At 52.8% G+C, this 17,968-nt stretch overlaps 1 protein-coding gene across 7 annotated transcripts; it reads right to left on the bottom strand.

Moving 5' to 3' along the window:
* Window positions 1-2,358: 2,358 nt before the first annotated feature.
* Window positions 2,359-16,095, bottom strand: ABCD4 (ATP binding cassette subfamily D member 4). 7 transcript variants are annotated; one of them, XM_084519622.1, is made up of 19 exons: window positions 15,942-16,095; window positions 15,709-15,833; window positions 15,463-15,590; window positions 15,114-15,253; window positions 11,898-12,014; window positions 11,509-11,634; window positions 10,830-10,880; window positions 8,429-8,523; window positions 7,992-8,113; window positions 7,294-7,385; window positions 7,042-7,131; window positions 6,604-6,812; window positions 6,229-6,320; window positions 5,990-6,026; window positions 5,188-5,237; window positions 4,858-4,910; window positions 4,446-4,522; window positions 3,195-3,310; window positions 2,359-3,029 (listed from the first exon to the last, which is right to left on the bottom strand). In XM_084519622.1, exons 1-19 carry the CDS (start codon window positions 15,986-15,988, stop codon window positions 2,934-2,936), a joined length of 1,863 nt encoding a protein of 620 aa, XP_084375748.1. In that variant the 5' UTR covers window positions 15,989-16,095; the 3' UTR covers window positions 2,359-2,933. The 7 variants fall into 7 exon arrangements, with proteins under 7 accessions (XP_084375748.1, XP_084375749.1, XP_084375750.1 ...); XM_084519623.1 differs by having other exon boundaries at window positions 6,604-6,809; window positions 15,942-16,094; XM_084519624.1 differs by lacking the exon at window positions 15,942-16,095 and adding an exon at window positions 15,928-15,937.
* Window positions 16,096-17,968: the final 1,873 nt, after the last annotated feature.

Here is a 17,968-nt window from a genome sequence, read left to right as displayed (position 1 = left end):
TATTCTGTCAAAATGGACCCCCTTCATACAGCCCCCATCTGTCTTTGTCCCCAGTTTGTTCAAAGTTCAACGTGTTAGATTATAGCCCGCGGTGTGTAAATAATGTATATACAGTGAGAAAAGAATTCAGTATTGAGGTGTTTGAGATATGGAGCTGTAACAACTTCTAGTCATTCAGAACCTGTGATTTATGTGCCATTTTCTGTAAAGATATGAACGAGAATAAAACTAAACTGGAATATTGTGTATGAGCCTGGTCACTTCTTCAAGGAAGATGTATTCAGCCAAAGAGAAGAAGGGGTTGGGTGTCAGACCTTAGCCAGAAAGCATTTCAGTGAGCTCCAAAGCAGCACAGAAAGACCAACATTTTCCTGCCCACCCAGATATGGAGATGAGGCTCAGGTGCTGCTCTCCCTGATCAGTTAGAGGGCAGGGCATACCTGGGGAATTCCAGCCAGGGGAGCTCTGGCTGGAGAGCAGTGGGAACCGGCACTGAATTGTGAGAGAAGGAGCTGAGATATGTATGCTCTGCTAAGGGTGTCTGGGGATGCTCCTGTGGAAAACACGGATGTCTTACAGGGAAAAAAGGCTGAGTTGGAGCAGGTGTGAGTAGGAAATAAAAGATCGTGATTATGCAGTGACGAGGGTGAGTGGACTTTGACCTGCAGAGGTGCTGTAACCTACGAGGCTGGATGTCTCCAAGAGACAGTGGCTTCATAGGTCCTCATCTAGCTCTGGGGGCAGCTTTGATACAAAATCAGGTATGTTTGGGATGAAAGGACCTGCTGTCAAATAATGATTTTGTACCATGTTGGTGTCCAGCTTATTCACCAGATGTATCGGACCTGTAGACCACAAAGGGTATCACGCCACAAAGAGCAAAGAGAACATGAGACCTCACTTAGTGCTGTTGGTCCATCCTGCAGCTATGGGGCCTCCATAGCTCCGTAGGGGAGGCAGTAGTACTCTAATCAAAGACAACTCCCCATGAAGCTTCCAGGTGCTGAATGCCAGACCATGCACCACAGGGAGGCCTGGGACATTTCCCAAACTTGGTGAGTGCAGGGATGGTGCATGATGAGGGGACGTTGTCCTACAGCAGCAGTGGCTGGAGCTGCAGACAAACCCAGGAGCATCTGCTGGTCAGTAACTGGTGGCTCCTCCTGCAGCACCCGTACTGTCAGGCAGGCAGCACATGGCCTTTTCTGATCAGATCTGAAAGCAATTCATGCTTGGAAGGCTTCCTGGAAGGCTCCTGGGCTGGTCAGAAAAGTGGCTGTGTAAAAATAGCCACCTCTTACTCAGGGGGCCTGCTCTGACAGAGGAGAGCAGTTGCCAGCTCAGCAAGGCGAGGGTGTTGGGACTTGGGAGCAAGGGGAGAGGAGGTGCAGAGGCAGGGGAAGGAGGAGGATGTGTGCTGTGAGCCTGCTGCCATGGACAGCATGTTGTCCCTTCTCTACATGGCAAGCTGAAGGGTCTGGTCCATCCTCAGGCTGGTTGCTTGCTGTTTGCTGCTCTCACACACAAGGTAACGAGTCCCTGACACACGGCTCTCATGAGCTAGCTGTAGGCAGTGCAGGGGATAGATGCACTGCCTTGTTGCAGCAAGAGCTCCTTGTTATCCAGAGCAAAGGCTCTGGGAGCTGCTGAAGGGCATCACCCCAGCAGAGTGCATCTGCATGTAGCCAACCACTTTCTCTTGGCCATCAGCTCTGCTCCTCCCCGTCCCACATCACACATTAGGGAAGATTATGTGTCAGGTGCTGAGGAAGATTGTTGAGGACAAAGCCTGTGAGCTCAGGGACCTAACCACCCTAGGTGACCATGAAGCTGTGTAGCAGATCACAGAGGGACACAAGCACCTTGTGGAAGGGCAGAAGAGCTGCTAGCATGGCCCTCCCAGCAGCCACCTCCTTTGCTGCAGCACTGGGACCAGGGCCAGAAACATCACTGAGCAACTTACTGTGCCCAGTAAGTGCTCAGACCGTACCTGCAGGGTAGTCTGAGGGAACTCTGAGATCCTCAAAAGCTCTGCCTCTGCACACAGATAGGAGGCAAGGGAAAGAACAGGATGCATCACAGAGAACTGTAAGGAGGAGCTCTGTTTGCTCCCTTAAAAGCAGAAGGCCAAAAGCTATCCTTGAGGTTCCTTGTGCCTTGCAGGAGCTGTGGAGAAAGGAAGTGACCAGCCAAGATAGCTGTATTACCCCTACCCCTGCTCTGCTCTTCACCACTAGTCTAGTCCAAGAGCACTGCCAACACAGTTCTCTCTCCTAAAGCAGAAAGAAAAAAAGCACAAGAGGCAGAAGCCTGGATAACACAAACTGATTCTTCTCCAGAAACATGGATAACAGACCCTAGATTTAATACAAAAATGTTTATTTGAACCTTAACCCTGTGTCTTAAGGAGAGGAGAGCCATGTCCTTTTCTGTGCCAGCCTCCTCCTCCCATTACAATGCATCCCTTAACTGCTTGGGGAGCCAGCAGCTCAGAATCCCTTTTGTTAGAAACCAGAGCTACAGAAGCCCGTTCTGCAGAGCTGTACACCAGATGCAGAGGTCCCAGCGAGGCACAGACAGCACAACATCAGGTTGCATCCCATCCTTGCACTGCTGCGTCCTGGATGAGGGGAGGTTCCTCTGCCCATGGCTTATACGAACCCCACGAGGCAGTGTTGTCTTTTGCAGCAGCCCAGCAGCTCAGCCCCTTCCCCCATGAGTGGTAGGGAGGACAAAGAGTGGGACTGAGAGGGATAGGGTAGACATGTCCAGTCCTGGCGTAAGTTCAGACTTTTCTGGGCATCCATCAGCAAAATCTGTAACTGGTTTTGCACCAAACGAATCCCTTGTTGGCAGCTGCTGGCTCTGCACTCCCAGTCTGCTCTTCAGAGCTCTCCCAGGGGTGCGCAGCTGTGCAGACTCAGGCATGTTTATCAGCACCCTTCCTCAGATGGGAGCCGCTTCATCCTCTCACATCGCATGAGTTCCCATCTTCCTTCGCCATGAAGCTTCAAAATCCAGCTGTGGAACTGCAATTCAACGACACAACAACTGAGGGATGTCCCTGTTGAGGGCCTGTTCTCCCACAGCGGGGCTCTGCAGCCTCAGCCATTCCCCTCTGCTCACCAGGCACCCTCTCAGCCTCCCCCCTTGCCACCAGCGGAGAGTCAGGTAATGCCACCTCCCCTCCTCACCTTCTCCAGGCTGGGCCTGTGTCCCACGCTGACCAGCGTCATGCCCAGCTGAAGGCACACACGGTACAGCTCATGCTCCACCTCTTCTGTCAGGGCGCTGGTGGCTTCATCTAGCACTGAGAGACAAGCCGTAAGCCCCACACATCCCTCCTCTCCCAACTTGTCCCCTCCCCCTGGGCAAAAGAGCAGTGACTGCTCGGGATATTTCACATGTTAAGTGGAGCTCACCAAGAGCAAGCGAGAAGCCTAAGGACCTTGACTTTTCTCTAGCACAGCTGCTGCCAGCCGAGTGGGAAGGCTGCCCTTCCCCACAAGCCCTCAAATCCACACAAACAGCCCTGTTCACCTCATTCCTTTCCCTCAAAAGCTGCCAGCCACTGCCCTGTTCTCACCAGTGTGAAATCTAAGCCGTGACCTTCCCAAGACGGGCTGCGTGCCAGAGCTCCTGGCTGAACAGCAGCCTCGCCACCTCCCTGGCCAAGAGCCCAGGTGCAGCAGCCAGGATGGCCTGTCGTGGCTTCCTGACAGCTAAAAGCAAATACTACTGGCCTGGAGCAAATGAATGCGATTTGTTTTACATCATCTCTACAGCTCTTAGTTGACAGTCCTCAGGTTCCTTCTGACCAGATAGCACAGAGCAGTGCTGCAGGCTTCAGGAGATGAGAGGTACATGTACTTAAATGTGGCTCCTGGCTACTGACACTGGCTCTGTGCACACATATACCATGGTCCCTCCGATAACTCCTCCAATAGCCCCCCAGCCATCTAAATGTGCAAAGCAATTAGACCGAACTGCAAATGTGAGCTGCCTCTGTGATCTCTCAGCAGTGTTTCTTCCACCACTCCTTGTCCTCTTCTGCTGTGTTATAGCTGTTCCCAAGGGCACATCATTTCCACAGCCCCACGGAGGCTGGTGAGCCGCACACAAGGCAGCTGACACTGTGCTTGTGCTCAGTAGCACACCCGCTTCTTTACACGGCAGCTGGTGAGCAGGCTGAGAGGGTGCTCTCTCAGGTGTAATTACACCTGGACCAAGAACTCTCATTAATATTTCCCTAAGAACACGAGGTTTTACACAAAACCTCTTCATTTACCCCCTGCCACAAAGATAGTGAAATACTTTCACCTCTGAATCCTGCGTGTGCTGCCTAAAATCATCACTAAGACTGAGCATGCTCCTGAGCTGCCTCTGTACCAGCTTCTGTTTGTGCCGAAGGCACTGCCTTTCTTCTTCTGTAGTTGCTCACTCACCTGCGTATCTTGGCTGGAGGTAGAAGAGACGTGCAAATGAGAGCCTCTGCATCTCCCCTGGGGACAGGATGTCATACCTGCAGCAGGGTCGAGATTCAGAAATCTCCCTTAACAAAGAGAGCTTGTTTGCCAAAGAGCTTGTGGTTGCTGATACTGGAGACCCCAGCAAACGACTGTCCCTGTGTGTACCCTGCACTCCCCCTCTGCTCTGCACAGTGAGTTTCCTGCAGAGAGCATGGCTGCTGATGTTGGTATTGATGCTTGGGGCAGGAACCTTTCAGCCCTGCACAGCCCACCTCCCACAAGACACAGGTGGACACAGATGCTCCTCAGTCCAGCAGCAATGTGCAGCTGCTTAGAAGCGTTCCCCAACCAGAGGGACCATCCAAATTCCCCCAGTGAGCTGCCTTACCAGTTCCAGTCCACCTGCTCATCCAGTCCTCCAGCCCTTGCCAGGAGATCAGCCTGCAGAGAGCACAGCAGATGTGTGAACACCGCCCCAGCCCTGCAGGCCCCCAGCCCTGCAGGCCCCCTGAGTACAAACATCCCCTTCCTGCTACCCAGATCTCTCCTGCTTGGTCCAAAGTTGCTCCATACCCCTCCTCCTCTGCCTGTTCCCATGGACAGTCCTGTCCCAGCTACAACCCAGTCCCCTGCGTGTGTCCAGCCCGTGGCCGTACTGTGCTGCCACAGCACCTCATCCCTTCGTCCCTCTCCAGCAGCAGCGCCACCAGGGACTCACCAGCCCGGCCAGCTCCAGGAATCGCACAATCCTCTCATCATCTGCAGGCCCTGGGGGAGAAAGTATTTAAGTACAGGACGTGTCTGCTGAGACCACAGCTGCAAGGGGGAGTCCGTGGGGCAGGAGGGAAGGTTTGGAGAAGCTCCTGAGGTCCGCTGAAGCTGACTCAACCACTTATCTATACTGGGTCCTGGTGTGTCACAGACACACCTGAGGCTTGGCTTAGTCCAAGGGCACAGATGGACACGGCCTGAACACAAGGATCCAGGCTTCACTCAGACAGAAACTTAAACTTGGATATCTGCACGATGCAACAGCTTATACTTAGATGTGTGATCTGGCTCATGAGGAGGGCAGGGGAGAGTAAGAATGCACACTGACCTCAACAGCATGCAAGGACGCAGGACATCGTTTGAAAAAGAGGGACGGTGAAAGATGGAGGTATGTGGAAACTGAAATAAAGGCAAACAAGGCTTCCCATATGCAGGTTGCACCAGATGGATCAGATGAATCCCAACAAGTTTAGAAAGCAGCAGGGTGTCTCAGCACGGATCATAGTACAACATGCAGAGCACAGCCAGCCTGTCCTCACTGCATCAGGAGAAAGCATTCTTCCTGAAGGCAAGGGAATGCTGAGCTGATCCAAAGCTACAGAAAGGCAAACCTTGCAGGGAAAAGCAGAGTGCAACAGAAGTGAAACAGCATTCCTGATGGGGCATGGGAGAGGAGAAGCTGCACTGGGCACAGAACAGAGAGCTGAAACCACCGGGTTGGCTAATTGCTGCGATGAATTTCCACGTACCTGACACTGGGTAGATCTCCTTCAGGGGGTAGATCACCTGTCGAACAGACCAACAGAAGCCATGTCAGAGGGAGCTGCACACGGCCCATCCGAAACACAGTGGTGGCGGCACAAAGTCAGCCAAAAGGGAAGAAGCAGCCGCACGCATCCTCCCTCTTGCAGGCCTTCCTGCTGCACGCGGGTTTGCAGAGGCACGGTAAGAGCCCTGCAGGGCTGGGGCCAGGCGGCCCAGGGCTCACCTGCTCGCGCAGGCTGCCATCGGTGAAGAACGGCCGCTGCGGCAGGAACAGCACTCCGTGGGGGCCAAAGCAGGTCAGCATCTGGATACTCCCTGCACAGAGACACACACATGCCAAGCCTGCAGCGCCTGCTAGGAACTCCTCGCTGCCGCCATGGATTCGCCTTCACATCCCAGAAAAGGCAGATGGGCAGCACAGAGCAAAGCGATGAGAGCCACAGAGAAGTTTGTGATCCAGAGAAGGGACAGTTCAAATGGTGACACGTTTAACATCACAAGTGGCACTCGTCTTGCAAATTCCTGTTGCTACCTTCTAAACTCAGCTAGGACAGCCCTTGTTGAAGAAGAGAAGGATATGGAGACCTGCAGTCCTTACCCCGTGTGCTTTCCCAGAGTCCCCCGAGGACCCTCAGGAGAGATGTTTTCCCTGTGCCAGTGTTCCCCACGATCATCACGCTGTCTCCTTGTGAGATCCTGAGGCTCAGGTCTTTAATGAGCAGCTTGCCAGAGGATGGCACTGAGAGTGTCACTCGCTCCAGAAGGAAAGCCGTGTCCTTTGGCACTGCGTCCTCCTCAGAATAGCTGCTGGGCCACCACCGAGACAAAGGAGAAGAGACCTTAGACCTCCTGTGCTTCCGTGACATGAATCCAGCCCCACACACCCCAGGTTACAGCGAGCACTGCATTGCTTGGTCCAACCAACTGCATGCAGCAGGCTGTGACACCAGGGGACACCTCCACCCAGTGACAGCCCTGCACACTGGCAGGAAAGCTGCAAGCCAACGTGCTGCTGAGGGGAGACTCAGAGACTCACCTGTCCAGGTCCCAGCCAGCTTTAGCTTCTGAGTAGTTTTCATTTTTTCTTCTGCCAAGACTCAGCAAAGTCTCCTGCAGTTCACCAATCCTGGGCAAATAAAAGGGTGCAAAAATGCCAGGGGCAGCTCCTCACTTCTAACCTTGTCCATACTCACTCACAAACAATGGTTTCTTATGTATTTAGCACAGACTTGGGCACAGCCATGTCCCATGACCTCTCCTACAGAGCCCTGCCCCCACAGAAGCTCACCTGTGTGTGTAGCCAGCTACATCGGTCACAGTGCTGGAGAGATCGATGAGCTGGCTGAAGCAGCTGATGAGGTAGATGGAAACGAAGGCATTCTGGGGAGAAATCACATCCCAAAGCACCTCAGAGCAGGGTGTCAGCCTGCAGCACCCACTTTTTACTATTTTTACTTCTGCATTCTCCATCACAAGCCAGCTTTGAGCACCTGGAAACAACTTGGGCTGGGAAAGCTCCTCTCCAGCAGCCTGGTGGCAACCACAGGCAAGCACAGCCTCACAACCAGCCATGGGCAGCAGCCATGGGCAGAACCCACACCCACAGCACTGCGTGGGCCAGCACTAAAAGCCAGAGCCTTCTGACCTCCCAGTTTTTACAGACAGGGGTCTGAGCTCGGAAACACTTAGGCAGTTGTGTCCTTGGCAGCTTTCACCCCCAAGTTAATCTTACACCAGGCTGGCTCACAGCTCCCATTTCCATGTACCAACAGGCAGGGTCAGTGTATTCTGAATGTCACTCACTGCGGGTCTTTCAGCCCCCCTGCCACCAGCCCAAAGCCCAAACCTCCATCCTCAGTGCTCCACAACAGGGCCCAGCCATGTGAATTTACAGCCCTAAGTCTTCGGGCTGGCTCATGCAGTTGACATAAGCTCACAGAGCACATTTTGCCCCCGGCCCAGTGTGGGTCACAACCCTTAGCTCACCTTGCTGACCAGGGCGCTGAGCTCTGTCGGACTCAGGTCACCGTAGACCCCAGAAAAGATAGGAATGGCAATGACCACATAGCTCAGGATGCTGCCCAGGTAGTCAAAGGTGTTGATCCCAACTGGGCGGAAGCACATGGAGACAAAGCAGTAAGTTGGGGTGGGAACCTCTCTCCCAGCCAGTACCAAGCCCACTCAAAAGGAAGACCCAGATCCTGTCTCAGCCTCTCATGATGCACTCGAGCAGAAAACCCTATCTCACAGCCCAGCAGAAGCACTGGGGTGAAATCCCGTTTGCCAAGCAAAGAGCTCCTTGGAACAGGCCCCAGAGAAAGAAAAAACAGCACTGCTGCTCTAGCAGTCAGGCTTCCAAGCCCGTGGGCCACTAGGACAGAGCTACTCCATGCCCGTGCTCACCCCCCAAGCTCCCCACTCACTGTAGAGCCACAGCTCCTTGCCAATCAGCTCCCTCTGGGTCTGCAGCAAACTCTGCAGCCTGCGGTTCGTGCGCATGTGCTCCACTCGCCCGGCCCTGTAAAATATGATAGCAACATGACTCCCAGACTTCCCGGGAGCACACAACGGGGTAAAAGCCTAGGCTTTAGGACTGAGACCTAGAGAGGGCCTCTTACTTCAGCCTCCAAGCTCTTTGTTGAGCTGGAACTGAACACCCATGAGATCCTTCTTGAAACACCAAGAAACTCCGGCTGCAATGAACAGCCCTGCGACTTTCAGAGCACATGGGTGTTTCTGTCCCATACAGGAGGCGAGATGGGGCCACACACTATCAGCGAGGCTCAAGCCTTGAGCAAAACACACCCAAGATTACAACACACAGTTTCTGAACAAAGCCTTTTTTGGAAGAGAGGGACAGTGCTGCCACACATCTGGAGCCAGAAAGGAGAGGACAGAGGCAAAGGAGGTGACAGCAAGCAAATGGGTGAGGTGACCCCAGCCCCAAAGCCCTCCCTTTCTCGGAGCTTCCCAAAAGCATCAGCGTGTCCCCCAGCACCTGAGGGCTGTGCTGTCTGCACTGCCAGCTGCCCCCAGAGCAGGCAGCAGGGAGGCACATCCTGCTCCAAATCACCACCTGAGCAAAGTGTGGCAGCTCCTTCTGCTCGTTCACAAGGGCTGGGCTGCCCTCAGGTGGCAAAATGCAGACAGAGCTCCATGGTTTGCTCCAGACAATGAATTCCCGTGGCAGCTGAATATTCAGCAAGGACACAGGGAGATAATGGCCAGGCATCAGGGAGCAGAAGTTTTGGCTGAAGTGCACAGTGTTGGTAGCTACTATTACTTCGCAGATGTGGAGAGGTTGTTGGATTGGTTTCAGGTTTTCTTCCCATTTACTTTCAAAGCAAGTTTGCCAAAGGTTAAGCAAACAAATAAACAAAATGCTGACAATGCCGGTTTTGGTTTTCCGTTATCAAAACAATCAATGGTTCAGCAGGTACAAGAGGACAGATTTAACAGCTTCTACAAGCCTGGGAAGTCTGGCAATCAAAACGGGCCACTCACCACACACTCTTCCTTTTGCAGGATTCTAGGAATGTAACTCTTAAAAATTGCCTTTGCTTTTAGTTAACTCATACCACAAAAACGTCAGTTTTAACACAATTCAATTACGTTCTATTTTCCTGCCAGATTAACTTTCTCTGCCTATGAACTGTACTGGAATAAGACAGTCCATTTTCTAGTTTGATAATTTATTTTTAGTAATAGAATATAAAAAACTTAAAAACTGCAACTTAACTAAGGGGATGTAATAAAGTATCTTCTCGATTAAGAAAAATTAGCATAAACCAATAAGAATCAACCAGTCCACAAAGAAATAATTTAGACTTGCCAATGCAAAACAAGATTGATTTCAATTACTTATACCAAGGTTTCATGCCTGCCAATATTAATCTTTACCAAACTGGCAATTCTGAATCCAGCCACCTTGGGGATAACGCTGCAACACTTGAAATGCTCTGTCACTACGGTGAGAATGGGCAAATAGAGATCACAGTCAGGGAAGTCCAGAGATAGTGCAGCCCCTGCTTTCTTAAGCTCCTGGAAGAAGTGTGATTGCACAACACACAGAACAAAGGCAGACACGTGACAAGAGTTGAGCAATGACCTTCTTCCACTGACCAGGCACCCCAGTAAAACTGTGGGCCTTTTGTTGGGCGCTAGCTATTTCTGTAGAACACCTTAAAGGCTCTAAGCAACAACTCAGCAGACCTCAGGGCATCACTAAGCGTGAAGGTGCTGCTGGGCTCCCAGCTTTATGCTCAGCTCTGGGAGCCTTGCTAATAGCCAGATAGAAATGGCCTCAAGCAAATCCAGAGAACTGCAGTGCAGCGCTAAGAAGGTGACGGCACAGGCTGACCCAGAAGAGCACGCAGAGATAACGAAGCAAGGCAAAAGCTTGGCACAGCCCCAGAAGACACACAGATTTGCAGCAGCAGGATGGGGCCAGAAGCAACCTGCAAAAAGTGCCCCAAGGGAACATCCTGACAAGATGCAATGGGACCTTGAGCAATCTTCCAGGTAAGGACCATGGCAAAACACCAGGAAGGGTCTCTAAGCCAGCACCAAATCTGTATCAAGCCTCTGGGCACGCTAGAAGGCAGGCAGAGAGCAACCAGCTGTCTCCAGCTGCTGTGAAGCATTCCTGCAGGCAGTGCATGGAATGCAAACACCGTGGCAGGGAGCAGACGCTCTGTGATGCTGCACCTGCAGCAGGGTGGAGGGGACAGAAAGCTCAGGCTGCAGCAACAGCACTTGGACTCCTCTGGGATACAGGAATACACTGAGGATGCTCCGAGCTGGCAGGATCCCTTTTCTACCTACCTGTAGAAAGCAGCTGGTTCTGCATTGACCCGAATCTGCATGTGCTTGAACCTGAACAACCCCAAAAAACATCATCAGGATCATATATAAATGCCTAGTGAATTATACAACCAGCACCCTTGCTAAAGGTAACTCATCTTGCATCTGTCAGAGCAGCAATCTGAGGCATCTCTCGACAGAAATATTCAACAGCCTCATAAAGGCACTGAAACCCAAACCTTAGCGCAAGGTGACATAATTCTGGGACAGCTCAGTGGTGCATTTGTTTGGTATTGTGCTCACTGCGAGTCTTAGCCCTAGGGGATCTATTTCCCTTGGGCATTTACTACTCCAGAACCTCCACCATACAGAATCATCACAGCCCACGTCTGGGCTGTACCACAGCAGCTTCTGCTGTCCCTGGGTGCCCCGAGGCACAGGGAAATCCACAAAGCTTCCCTGAACTGAACCAGTGGCACTACGTGACATGATGCAGGGCACCAAAAGGAGCACTTGGGGCTCAGCAGACTGAGTTTGGGGCAGCACTGAGCTGTTGGGTCTCTCCGAGCTGGGAAGCAGCTGGCTGCATGTCACGGACAAGAGATGTAGCTGCAAACATAGCACTGAACAGGGACTAAAGTGCAGCTCTTGCAGGAGCTGCCAAAATAGGCAGTGAAAATGCTGCTCCACTGTGACTCACCTGAAATCCCCCTCCAGCTTTTCCTGCTGCACAAGTTTAGACACAATTGGGCTCATCAATACCTTGTTAACGATTGTCCCGATGACGAAATACCCAAAGATGCTCACGGGGCCTAGCCAGCCTGTGCTGCAGAGGAGAAGAAAGAGGTTGGCTAAGAAGCCAGACAGGACACCCCTGGGCTGTCAGAGCCCTCAGCTGTCACCTCTCTTCACCTTCACAGGACTTTGGGGATCAGCACTGCACAAGGCAGAAGTCCCTTGGTAGAGCAGAGCCCCCTCACCCACACGTACAGTGCCCCTGCAGTTACAGCAGCAGTTGTAACGTGGGTGCCAGGCTCCAAAACAGAGCAGAGGAAAGAGGTGTGCTCAGGGGTCAGGGTGGACCCTTACCTGTGGAAGCACTGGTACGTGTAGTAGGCCAGCGTGAAGGGAGAGATGACGAGCTTGCTGGCCATGGAGCTGAGCTGCTTGCAAAACCTCTCCACGTCCTGGCTGATGCGCTGGTCCCTGCCCAACACAAAGAGGCATCGATGCTGTTAAAGCCCAGAGTGAGAACCAGATGGTGCAGGGCGCAGTAACTCCCTAACAGGGCACAAGCCGGGCTGTTTCACTGCCTGAACTTAGGACAGGGGGAATGGGAACAACTCCATACGGGAGGGACCTGCAGCCTGCCTCCTGCTGCCCCACTAGGAGACAATTGCCATGGCCCAAGGGCTTTCCTGGCACCCAGGAAGGACAGCTCCTGTTGTGACTGTCACCCCATTCCTTGTGTTAACTCCTTGTTCCCTCTTCTGCAACGCTGTCTGCTCTGTGCTGAAGGTCTCTGCATCCTTGTTCATTACTCCCTGGTCCCTCCCCTGCACTAACAAAACCACTGGCTTTCTCCCAGACCTTTAGTATTGGTGCTGCAACCCCAGGCACCAGAGATACCGGGGCTGGTTAGAGCACAGGGCAAGCCCTAACCAGCTGCAAGGTATTAGGCAAGTCCTCCAGCAAAATCACCCTTCCAGTCAGCAGCAGGTCCCTTTGCTGCAAGGAGCAAAGTGTGCTCACCCTCCCACATCCCACAACAGCAGCCAGCATCGCACCAAGCCTCCTTGTCTCAGCAGCAGCAGGCAGGTGGGTGACAGACCCCCAGGTCCCACATGCCCCACTGCTGGGCAAAAGATGAGCTTGGGGTAACTCGAAAGGATTTTAGTGTACATAATCCCTCAGTGTCTGATCTGTCCAGAGCACATGGGTAAGGGTGTCAGCCTCTGATGCTCTGAGCTCAGGCAGAAAGGTAATGAGTGTGGATGCAACAAAGAGCAAGGCTGGAGTCCTGCTTAGCCATTCATGCAGATATGACCACAAGGACATTTGTCTCTCAGCTCTTCTGCAGTCCTGGAGCAGCAATGGATTCAATCTGGGGGCAGCTCCCACCCTGACCGACATTACAGTCATTATTTTTCCTTTTCTTAGACTGTAATTGTTCCCGTGATGTTATCATTTAACTCATGCTGTAAACTCATGGCAGGATATTGCTTTTTATGAGCTATTAAAGCAACATGTACTGATAACACACAGACATCAACTCAAATGCCCTGCTAGGAGCCACGGTATTTGTATGATACTCCAAGCCCACTCTTCATTCTCTCTAGAAGGGAAAGAAGGATCACACAGCGCATCTAACACTTAGCTTGGTTTGCACTGCATGTAAGCCAATTCACTGCCCTAATTCATTCTCTAAATATCTCCTACATGGAAAAAAATTCTCATCAGAACTGCAAGATAAAGAGAATTCTTGTAGTGGCATCAAAAAGGCGCTGAACAATAAGATTGGATGTTTGAGCAGAAGCAAGGGGGTGATGAAAAATACTCAGCAGCAATCCCACACTCTGGGTGTGCTAAGGTCAGGAGAGCTGGCTCTATCACTGTGGAGCAGATAGACCCAGTTATCTCATGCATTTCACTGCACAATGTGAACACATTCCCTGGTTAAAAATAAACCTTAAGGACAGTCATGTGGTGAGGGGCCCCTGTGCTCCCCTTCCCCCAGCCCAAGGAAAAGATGGGTGTGTAGGGGACCTTCCAGCCACGGCCAATGTGCTACACAGCCTGGGAGGCACCACAAGCCTTAACCTGTCCTTGCAATTCCATTTCAATGAAGATGAGAGTAATTTCACCAGCTGCTGGGAAGCACATCATGAAGCTGTAATTTATTGTTTGGCAATAGAGCTGCTTGACCCTTTCCTTGTTTTCTGCTGCCCCAGGCACAGCTGTTTGTTCTTACTCATGCTGTCACTCAGCACTGGGCTAGCAGAAGCAGCCAGGGAGCAGGTCTGGCTGAAAAATTATATAGGAAAAGGCAAAATGTATGACATATCCTGTACCATTTCTCATGCTGTGCAATGAAAGAGTAAGGACAGCCCACCAGGAGCACTGGGGAGCAGAAGCACAGAGGCTGCTTCAGTCCCTTGAACTGTCAGCAACAGCTGGGAGTCTGCAAGACAGTCACTTCTCACGTGGATCCCACACTTGGTCACCTCATGTGCCATCACCGTGCTAAGCGGCACCAGAGCAGTGAAAGGGACTAGACCACAGGTGCCCCCTTCAGGGGAAGAGAGATTGTGGTCTTGACACAACTGTATAAAGCCTCAAAATTTGGAAAAAGTTTTCTCCAGGTTTCTAGTTTTTCAGCAAGTGTTTAATAACGAGTTCTTTAAATTCCAGAAAGGCAAAACAAAACAAAAATCTCTCCTCTGAAGTGCTGTCTGATGTAGGATCTTTAACTCTTCAAACTGCATAACTGTGTCAGCAGTACCCTGTGTGCAGAGCACAGGCTGAAAGGCTGGGGTCAATGTGACACTGCGAGGAAGGGAGGTGTTTGATCTTTTCTGCTGAGAAAAGCAGTTCTGCAGTAACCAGAACAGTGCAAGAAGCAGAACTTCTCCCTGTCTGCAGCTGTGTCAGAGGCTGCTACAGAGGGACTAGAAGATGATCTGAGTGTAGGCTGGCATACCAGGAGGGACTGAATGCTCCTCCTTCTCTCAAATTTCAAGACAACCCTGACATTTCCTTCCTAGGAACAGGGAAGAGGAAATGCAGCCCTCAGAGAGCAAAACAAAGCCTTTCCTGAATGTGGCTTCCACGGGCTACCAAAACCACTAAAAACCCTACTAAGCAAAACTGTGTTCAGCTGGAGACTGGTGGTTGAAGTTCAAACTGAATGCCAGGGACTGTCCTGAGCGCACTGGCTGCGTGAAGACAGGGAGAGGCAGTGCTCTCTGCCTCCAGACAGGCCCTTTGCAACATCACACCACGTGCCAAGAGCTGAGATTGCAGACTGATTGGCTGATAGCAGTGCTAGATCCCTATTCTGATGGCTCTCCATTTTCCTTGCAACAGAAACATCCTGCCTACAAAACCTTCAAGGCCAGTGGTCACGGGAATTCCCATCACCGAGTACCACCACCCACCCAGGTCGGATGGGTGTATCTGTGTCTAGGTAGAAAAAAGCTCCTATGGCTTAAACCCCTACCCAGAGATACAGAGAGGTCAGGAAAAGGCGAGGAGCAGCTCAGGAGAAGCCAAGCAAGAGGATGAAAGAAGCCGCAGGCAGCCTACGGGTTATCGATGTCCTCGTGCAGAACATGCAGGCTGTAGTAAACCTGGCCCTGGAAGTAGCAGCGGTGGAGGTATTCGGTGAGGGATTTCCTCCAGCTCACGTACATCAGGTTGCAGATAAACTGGTCGAAGCTTTTTAGCTGGAACGGAGGCAAGAAGACAGATGGGAAGGGATAAGCCAGCAGAACAGGCATTTCCCAAAATGAAACAATTAGCAGTTGGCATCAGCGGTCACATAGCTACCCAACGGGGCTAGGGCAGACCCAGATCCTTCAACGGGATCATGCCAAGAGCCATGGGCAGCTGTCCCCTCCCTTCCCAAGACGAGGGAGCCGCTGGCCTGTCTTACCGTGGAGTTCACCACGATCAGGGTGAGGGCGATGGCAGTCAGCGCTTTGAATCCGGAGAAGTCCTTGTTCCCCAGCACCTCGTAGTACTGGCTGGGGATCACGCCGACCTGATAAATAACGAGCTGCTCTGGAGGAAAGAGGGAAGCACGGGATGGGAAGGAAGGACGGTGGTGTGGTGAAAAAAAAAAGGGGTTTTGGGGGGATTGAGGAGTGCTCGGTCCAACCTGCCCTGCTCCCCGGCTTACCCAGCAAGGCGACGCAGAGCAGCGTGAGGAACATCAGCGCGTTGCGGGAGGGCCACTGGGGAAACAAGACAGCCTGGATCCTCAGGAAGCGCCGCAGGAACACCACATCGAGCTGGGGCCGGGGCCTGGCGAGAGGAAGAGCCGCACCGGGGGTGGACGCGAGCTCTGCGAGCCCGGCGGCACCCCAAAAACCCCCCAAAACCCCCCAAACCACCCGACCCGCTCTGCCTCACCGGCCGCCGGCCCCGGCGCCCCGACCGCCGGCGCTGCCTCCCGCCATGATGGCGCGCCCCGCCCCCGGGCTGTCCCTGCCTAAATATTCATAAAGCTCGCGAATAAAGTGGCGGATATGCAGGAGCCCTCCTCGCTGTGCAGGAGCTCGCTACCGACTAGCTCCGGCCTCCATGGCGGCCGGGAGCGCCACCTTGCGAGGCGGGGGGGACAGCTCTGAAGGGAAGGGGATGGCCGCTGCCCGCCCTTCCCTTCAGGGCTGTCCCCCTTTTACTTCACCCTCTCGCCCCCACTGGCTTCCACCACTCAGCCCCATCTCCCCTGTCCCTGCTCCAGGTGCTTCCAAACACAACCCAGCCGGAGCCCTAGCGAGCAGCGCTGTCCCAAAGCAGCGTCCCTCCCTCCCTGCCTCCCCTCGCTGCTGCAGCTCAGGGTGCTATCAGCCCTGCCGACCTCCCTGGTGACTCAGTTTTATGCTCAAAAGGACACTTTTCTCCCAGGTGTTGCGCCAGCCCTGGGTGATGGTTGCTGACGGAAGCCATATCCTATCGCGGTGCGATACGGTGGCTCTGGATGCGGTGTGTCACCGTGCCGGGCATTACCGTGACAATGACCCCCGTGCTTTGCCTCATGGCAGGGGGCACTGCTCCCCTTCCTCCCCTGCCCATTAAATGGTTTCCCAGCACCAAGTCATCCAGGGGATCCGACAAAGAGATGTGATGGCCAGGGTGGTCTGTCCCAAACTCTTCCTCCTCCTCCCTGCCCTTTGCCCATCCCTGTCAGCTCTGGGACCCTCTCTGAGGCAGCCCTGATTGAGCACAAAGGAGCGGTGCCTCCCCACACCTCTCCACCCCCATGCTCGGAGCAGCACCCAGGCATTTACATCTTTTACAGCATTCCCCTCTGCCTTCCACCTTTCCTCCCCAAAACCAGTGTGGCCTTCTCAGTGCCTGCCCTCCCTGCATTGCTGGCTCTCCATATCTGCCCATGTCCCTGAGGCCTCCTGAGCTCTGAAGCAAGCAGGAGCTGCCATGACCACCAGAACAGACACAGAACGGCAGTCTTGACTCGCCAGCTTTCATCCCCTCAGTTTTCCCATCCCAAGTCTTTCCTCACACTGCTGGTTTTGTGCAATAGTTTGTAATGAGGCACTGCCAGAAGAATGTCATCTTCCTGGTTTTTCCAAAATTCAATCCACCGTTTCCTGCCCATTCCCAGTCTCCAGCTTCTTTGTACATGTCTATACGAGCTTGCAGCTTCTTCAGTTTGCTATCACTTGCAGACTTTAGCCCTGTTTCTATTCAATAGTAAGTAAAGGGCATTTGGCCAGGTATAATGCATTCTGAGCTTTATCTCTCTCTGTATCAGTGCATAAACTAAAACAATTGTTTTTCAGCAGGACTGGCCACCTGAACTCATCAGCAGTCACCAACGCTCCCATGCCACCACAAAGCAGAGGGTGGGAATGGAGAACCGATGGCACCAGGCTCATCCTGGCTGAAGCCACCCTGGAGCCGCACCATCGGCTCCCGCTGTGCTATCTTAATGATCCTGTCTTTTCCCCCTCCATGCTCTGTGCCTTAATTAGCCTTTCCCCCTCCTGTGGGCCCAACTGCTCTGCTTTCTTTTAAATCCTTCTTCCTCGTGCTTCGCCTCTAACAGCATCTTTCTACTGTACACTTCAAAGGCTTTGCTCACCGCATCTGTCCTGGCTGGCATTGGCCGGCAACGCCCCAGCAAAGGCCAGGTCTGCCATGAAATCACAGTCATTGAAAAGACTTCAGGCCCTCTGGGAGAGGAGCGGGGATGGGGGAGGAGGGGTGGAAGGATTTTCACCATTTCACCTCTGGGAAGAGCTATTAGTAACACAGGAAAAGCAAGGGGGAAGCCAGCCCCCTCCTCCCACCACCCTCCCGCCTAGGGAGCCTGCTGAGGGCAGAGTGCTTTTATGTGCAAGTGGGAGGGAAGGAGAGTGTTAGGGCTTCAGAGGGAAACGCTTTGATCTTGACTTTGAATCCTCAGCAGTTCC

This window comes from Aythya ferina (genome assembly GCF_964211825.1).
Source record: "Aythya ferina genome assembly, chromosome: 5".
Taxonomy (NCBI): domain Eukaryota; kingdom Metazoa; phylum Chordata; class Aves; order Anseriformes; family Anatidae; genus Aythya; species Aythya ferina.
This window is presented reverse-complemented; position numbering and strand designations above follow the sequence as displayed.

What these genes read in the sequence shown, in the direction of transcription:
- ABCD4 (XM_084519622.1), bottom strand. Translation starts at nt 15,988, where the DNA reads ATGGCGGGAGGCAGCGCCGGCGGTCGGGGCGCCGGGGCCGGCGGCCG. An exon ending in ACGTACCAGTGCTTCCACAG is followed by an intron (nt 11,635 to 11,897) that starts GTAAGGGTCCAC and finishes TCTCCTCTGCAG; the next exon opens with CACAGGCTGGCTAGGCCCCG. An exon ending in GAACCAGCTGCTTTCTACAG is followed by an intron (nt 8,524 to 10,829) that starts GTAGGTAGAAAA and finishes CATATTTTACAG; the next exon opens with GGCCGGGCGAGTGGAGCACA.